The sequence below is a fragment of the Anarrhichthys ocellatus genome, unplaced genomic scaffold (assembly GCF_004355925.1).
Source record: "Anarrhichthys ocellatus isolate YVR2014 unplaced genomic scaffold, GSC_Weel_1.0 scaffold29, whole genome shotgun sequence".
NCBI classification, from domain to species: Eukaryota; Metazoa; Chordata; class Actinopteri; order Perciformes; family Anarhichadidae; genus Anarrhichthys; species Anarrhichthys ocellatus.
The window spans coordinates 4,799,849-4,807,081 of record NW_022280059.1 but is presented as its reverse complement, the minus strand read 5'-3'; the positions used below and the strand labels follow the sequence as shown (position 1 = coordinate 4,807,081).

At 40.4% G+C, this 7,233-nt stretch overlaps 1 protein-coding gene across 1 annotated transcript in view; it reads left to right on the top strand.

The window, feature by feature from the left end:
* Nucleotides 1-4,137: 4,137 nt before the first annotated feature.
* Nucleotides 4,138-7,233, top strand: part of b3glcta (beta 3-glucosyltransferase a) — a 56,321-nt gene continuing 53,225 nt past the window's right edge. The window contains exon 1 of the mRNA XM_031863802.1: nucleotides 4,138-4,393. Coding sequence (XP_031719662.1) covers nucleotides 4,330-4,393 — 64 coding nt within the window. The 5' untranslated portion in view covers nucleotides 4,138-4,329. The remainder of the gene's footprint in view (nucleotides 4,394-7,233) is intronic.

Below are 7,233 nucleotides of genomic sequence, written 5' to 3'. Positions count from 1 at the left end.
GAGTGCATTTTACCCAGAGGAACACAAGACTGGGTGAGTTATAACCATTACAACAGCAAAGACTACTGTATACGTGCTTTGGAAGTCTACAACGTGACAGATTTATATTAAGAGTGAGTGTGTCTTCTTTTGCATTTCAGGCTCTGTCATGAAACTGTCAGGCATACTAACAAGCTATCGAACCACGGCTCTCTGAAAGGCTTTGATGCTGTGGAGCCACACCGAACACCAGACCTGACCTCTCATTAGCAGCACTGAGAAGCTGGAGTCAACTGAATAAGATGAAACTGAACAATTGGGTCACAATTGGGAAACCGGATCATCCGACATTATAAAGACTTTCTTTGAAAATGGAAATAGTGAGAATGAGGGCTTTAGGTAATCATAAAAATGGATCATAATGGATTAATGAATGTGTGAAAACATGTGGATTGCAAAATTAAAAGGCTCTGAACAAAGTGGAAAGATAGGAAAAATACTAAGAAATCAGAATGCTTTGAGTGAGTGTTTTTTCTTAAACTGCAGGCTGTCATTTGCATTTTGAAACACACAACTCTCCAGGTCATAGTCTTGGCATGAAGTGAAGTGAAATAAAAAAAGGGTTGGAAAACCACTAGACTAGAGCAGAGGTCTTCAACAGGGGGTAATACTGCAGGGGGTCCGCGAAATTGTTGGTTGATTAGACAATAAAAAAAAAATTTTAAAATTGTTTTTTTCTCTAAACATGAATGTGTCCATTATTTTAATAGTTCAGTATTGTATGAAAGATAACAGGTATGTTTATGCATGGCAGTGCCACTAATAGGCCATCACTCATTTTTCGTTTCCACATTTATGTTTAAAATGAAAACGTCAATTTGAATAGCTTGTATGCATGATTATCATGCAATTGACAGACAATATTGATATTGGCATTGATATCAGCTGTTTATAAATGGCAGTGGCACGGCCTCCCTCCTCACTGTACCTTGCACATGTTTAAAATAAAAACATGAATATATGAACCTGTGTATTATTTGAATAGCTTAGTATTGAATGCACAATAAAGAGGTATACACGGTACTAGGCCCAGTTTAATATAAAACACAATTTTATACAATATATATAGTCGGGGGTCCCTGCTCCATCTCTCTATCAGTTTGGGGGTCCTTGGCCTGAAAAACATTGGACCCCCGGACTAGAGCAATAATAACTTTGAGATTCATGACTGCAGACTGTGAGGAAGAGCATGTTTTCCTCAGTATTCCTGAGACTTAAGTACACAGAGAAATCTCTGAAAACCCACTGTATGCCCAGCCAAACATCAGACAGACAAAATTAGCAACTAGCTAGTGAATATAGTGTAGTAGAGCATTAGGCAGCTAATAATCCTGATATATTTCCCTCAGGAGTTGGTTGAGACCACAACTGAGTTAAAAGGTCTGTGCCTTCATTCATCAGGTGAACAAAAAAAAGGAACTGTTTTAACATAAATGTGATAGTATTATTAATAGTAATTGATAATATTTCTGAGCTGTGTTTACATCTTGTTTCAGTGACCCCAAGTGGCCAAAATAATACCTGTTCTTGCAGATATTAAAACCTTTTTGTTTTGAACTACTGGCTGGAATAAAGAGAATTTTACGCTACTGAGCCAGTAGTCCAGATATCATATCCTTTCATATAACATCCTTTCTTTTATACACTTATTTATCTTCTTGATATGATGTATTATCCGTGTTTTGAAGGCATTATCTAGGATCTGGCATATTGCATTATTGATAAAAGCCGGCATACTTTCAAATTTGTCATCGTTATATGTTTCAGTTTATTCATGAGAAAAACATTAAAATGTATGTATTGCCCTTGTTGCAGTTGTTTTTTTAAAAGGGGGGGGGGGGTTATACACACCACAATTATTCTTCTAATACAGCACGAGCACTACCCTATAACATAATTACTCACATAGGTCTTTATTATTCAGGCATGCTCAATGAATATAAGTGCCTATAGAGGGAGGTCGAGGACAGTCATTTTGAAAGTGGAGGATAGAAATATTCTGGGTGGGAAAAATTTTAATTATAGGCCACAGCTGTCCACAAATCATGTGTTTTAGTTACACCCACGCTATAAAAAGAGTGTGATGTTGTAACCTAAAATATTCTGTTAATTACAATGACAATCACCCAGTTTTCTGCAGATTATCCATTTTTAAGGACATGTGCACCTCTCACAGTACTACAGACCCATGGCTTTCATCAGACACGTATAGACGCTTCAGTGACAGTGAACTGCCGAAACACTTTTTTTCTTTTGCCAGCAGTCATGGACCAGAAAATCTGACTGTGTTTCTGTAAAATCAAGTAACCGTCACTGTCCACAAATGTGCCCTTTCATTTACTGTCACAGGAGAAAATATCTTGGGTGGCGCTGCCTTGATTTTCTTGTGGAGAGACTTGTTCAAAGTCCCAAATCTGGACTGTTCTGTCAAAGTGCATTTGAATAAATGCCACTTTCACAGGATGTCGGGTATGCTGCTTCTACAACTGCACACCCGACAGAAAACCAATTATAAAGCTGTAAAAATGGAACGCCCATGTTGACGAAATGTGGCATTTATGGGGCTCAGAACACAGGTACTGTCAACAATGAAAGTTTTATTGATATTATATCGTATGTATACAAAATAAAATGAGACCATGTTTTATTTGTTTCATATTGCTTTTAATCAAAACAACTTGATTAGAATGCACATGCTTTGATGTTCCTTTTCTATCATTTAAAAGCTAAATCAAGCCACCACTGAGGTCAGGGCTGAGACATTGCTCTCATTTCTACAGGATCATTAAACTCTCAGCTTCTTTATAGCTCTCAGAAAAACACATTCCCTTCAAATTATGTATTTCATAACTGAGCAAATCCGGAAAAAAGACATAACTGAACTTTTATCCTCATTCTTCATACCTTCCAAGAAAATCTTCCTGTAACAGCAAACGCACAGGGGTAACAGGGCATTTTTTCAGTTACACTCATGTGTACCAGTAGTCCGGCATGCTAAATAGCCCAGCAACACCTAAATGCAATGTAGCTATTATTAATGTAATTTACTGATAGTTGCACATATGTTTGACATGTAAAAATGCCAAACTCGTAACTCATACACATATTTATAGGCCTAGTTCACCCGCACACATGGGTGTTTTCAGTTATTGTGCTTAATTATGCCTCTGCTTGGGTTGAATATCATGCTGGGAATAAATGATGTAACCAATTTTTATGTGCTCATAACAATGATGATGGTACAAGTTGTCAAACTCTAAAATAAACTGCGAGCCCTGACTGGCCATTTTCACAACAGCCACTTTGACTCGTCATTGTAAGAAAGCACAGGTGTTATTTCTAATATTAACCCTTAACTCCTCCATCACGGTCTGGTACGCTGCAGCCACTGCCAAGGACAAAGGCACAGACTGCAGCACATCATTTGCTATACATACATACATTACACTTGTTTTAAAGTAGTTATCTGTTTGTCTGTGCACTATATTTGATATTTTATTGTACATTTTAATATGTTTCTATTTTTTGCACTGTGTTGATCGTTTAATGTTAAGCACTATCCCACAGGTCAAATTCCTTGTATGTGCAACATACTCTGGCAAATAAACGGTTCCGATTCTGATTCTGATGGCGGCTTCCCATTTAGGGTTTCCAACAGCAGGGACCACTGGCATGGTTTACTGGGATGCCCAAACCGAATGGAGCCATTGTTCATTACAGCAATTATACACCTGGGTCTTTCCTGCTATGACAAGACAAAATGTCTGGTGTGTCAAAGTTCAGAAAATGTAAGTCATTGTCCTTGGTATTGTTCATCAGAATTATATATATATATATATATATACAGTATAATTATATATATTTACACAGCTAGATGAGGCCTTTCACTCCACATGGTCACACAATGTTAAATACAGCTCCTTTAATGAAGATATTCCTGACCTCAGTATTTTTTTAAAAATCCTGGCTACGAGCCTGTTCAAGTTACCTCTGGATGAATTGCATTTCTGCTGAACAAACTCTATGCAGCTTGAAACTGGAGTTTAACAAGAAGCACTTGAAGGCAGCAGCAGTGATCCCGTGTTTCTTTTCCCCATCCCGCCAGCAGAGCGCGTGCCTGCGCCTCGTACAGAAAACGGGGATACCTCTCTTAGCAGAGCACAAACCCACTCCCCGTTTTCCGTGAAACTGTGAGCAGGAAAAGCTCTGTTGCTGTTGTTGTTGTTTTTAAAACATTGTCAGAAAGCCCATGCACTGCGAGCTCTCTCCACCGCCTCCACTGCTCACAGGATGCTGTCGAACGACCCTCACATCGGGCACAAACTGGCAGGCTGCTTGATTTTCCTCTCCCTCTGTGAGTACTCACTTTACTTTCTAATGTTCATGTCAAGGGGGCCCCTTGGACCACACAGCTGCGAGGGACGCACCGACAACCTCCGCTATTAACGGTGCGTGCTGTTTCCAAAGGTGAAGCTCGTTGTTTGGAGCGAAGCGACGGCGTAGAGAGCAGACGAGCCGTGAGCGCATTTCCATAACTGTTTGAGAAGTGCGGAGCCATGATTCAGCCTCAACTTCCTGAGGAGTTGAAAGGCGATTTGTTCGCGTACTGGTGTGCCATGTGGGTTCATGCAGACCTTTTAGACTGTTAAGTTTACGCTCAGAGTCAATCGCGTGAAAACGTATCTGAAAGTCGTCTCATTTGGAATCAGGGCATTTGCTGCTGAAATCCGCTCGCAAGCGGCGCAAAGTAGCTTCTTCCTGACACATCGACGTGTGCACTAGCGGGAGTCGAGCCCGCGGATGAATGCACCTCGGGCTATAGCTACTGTAACCTTTACCAAGTTCTCTCCGTCAGTCTGGATGTGCAGCAGGAATTCAGCAACTAAAGTAGAAGAGTTGACGACACACCGTGATTCATTCCTCTGTCTGTTGCCATAGAACGGGGGAAAAAACCCTATTATCTACAGTCTCACCAGCTTAAGAGGACTGAGAGTGTTAGTGCACTTTTATTTAAGAAAAACAAAAAAAGTTGCATTCGCTGCAATTTTTAATTTGTAATCACCTTCCATGGAGTTGATTGATTAATCGGACAGATAGTTAATGGCTTCGTGTCAAATCAACTTGCATGCTATGCCTGTCATCATTAAAAAATAGAGATCTATACGTGTCCTGCACGTACAGAATAATCTACTCGGCGATGTGGCATGCACATTGGGTGGGGTGCGGCACACACAATGTGTGGCTGCAGCTGTGGAGAGGATTACAGTGAGTAGTGACCGACATTGCATTGGCCGTGTGTACCATGTGGATGTCCTCCTGAACTGCGTGAGATTCACGCTGAGCGCAGGACACTCTGTCCGCCTTGCTGGGTCTGAAAACTGTCACTGCAATAATACAAAAAATAAAAAAAATTGGCCAGAATATACACAAGTATCCGCAAATATTTAAGCACTGCCAGAAAAAGGGGAACATCTGCCTGGCTAAATAACACAGGAAGTAATAATGTCATGTTCAAGAAAACAAACAGATTGGCTACAGTGTTGATGAATCCTAATGCTGCAAGAAATTGCTTCTGTATTATTAATTGGGGTCGACATACCATAGGATAATCAGGTTATTTTTTCGATAGTGAAATTGTTATAGCGAGAGAAAGGAAGGTGTGTGGGGGTGGTGGTGTAATGATGCCTTTTAGAGTCATAAACACACGCATTAATCATAGATATTGTATGCACATATACTTACTAACCCACTATTGTTTACATGCAAATCATTGGTAAAGTGAATTGTTGAAGGGCCTCTGGAGCTTTCTAGTCCCTTCCTCTTTGAATCAAGTCACTTAGATCATTGGGAAGTGATTTATCAGCGGCTGCCATGCATTTATGAAGCTGCTCTCATTTCCTCTTATTTTGGCACTGACTCCATGGATAGTCCTCTGAAGATGTCTTCATACCATTGCGTTACCAGTGGTTTTAGTTTTGGATCCAATTGAATAGTATGCAGAACGTATGGGAACTGCCCCGGTTCTTTACAGATATTACATTTCAGCATTGTACTCAACTCCTCTCCTATATATGACCAGAGCTTAGCCATTTTAGAACTGTCCCAAAAACACTGCATACAAGCTCCAGCTGACACTCATGGTACACAGAGGCTAGCTGCTGGGCTCATTTGTTCTGTATTGTCTGTGTAGTATCCGATATTGCATTTCCTTAAATCTATTACGTAGAAAAAAGGGAGTGCGAGGCTCAGATACAGTCGTCCCGTCCTTTTCATAAACAGTTTGAAGATCCGTTTCCCATCATTCCACCACCTTATCTATATTTTGTTCGTTATATAGGAAGGTGTCATGGGAATATTTAATACAACCTTTGTGTCTTGTGTAGTGGGTGATAGATGTCTTGATTGGCCCAAGATAGATCTTGTCCTGAGTTACCTTGTATCTGTGTTAATAAGGTGGCGCAGGTGAAGATAAGCAAAATGTAATTTTGACCAATTTAATGCCCATAAGTACATTATATCCTGCCTTGGAGAAAAATAGCACTTTTAATTCCTGCAGAGAAGTTCCTGTTGTTTATATCAGAGTTTCATTTTTTTTTTTTTTTGCCATGCCATATAAACTTTGAGAAGTCTCTCTCAATCTCCTTAGCTAGTTTGTATAATGAATTTTTCGCCCACACTTTGTCCCTTTTTCTTTAGTTCTTCTCTGCTCATCTTTTCACTCTCAATTCTTAACTGGCCAGGGGTCAGTGCTGCATTTCACCGGTACCCTGACGAGGCTGCTGGTCTGCTTCCCCCTGTATGCAATATTCATGGCGCTAACATCAAGGTGTAGCCAAGGTCTGGAGAGAGTCCAGTTTTGTGACATTAGGTATGCCACCTCTGCTGTTTTTCAATTATGTTGTTCATGAGGCTTCAACAGACCGTCATTTCTGATGTGCACTGGAGCGGTCCGAGTGTGTCGGTCTGAGTTACAGAGGCGTTACTTAATTCTGGCTCTTGTGGTAGCTCCACAAAGTCTGCATGTGATTGTTGATGGGGATACCACCATTGCGCGATGTTTTGGGCAGAGAATGATGTACACAAATATGCTGTTTTTTTTGCGAGTGTGGTGAAACACTGCATATGTCATATTTATTGCAGCTGGAGATGATCTTCATACGCTTGTTTGGTTGGTCGACGACAGTTTCATAGCAC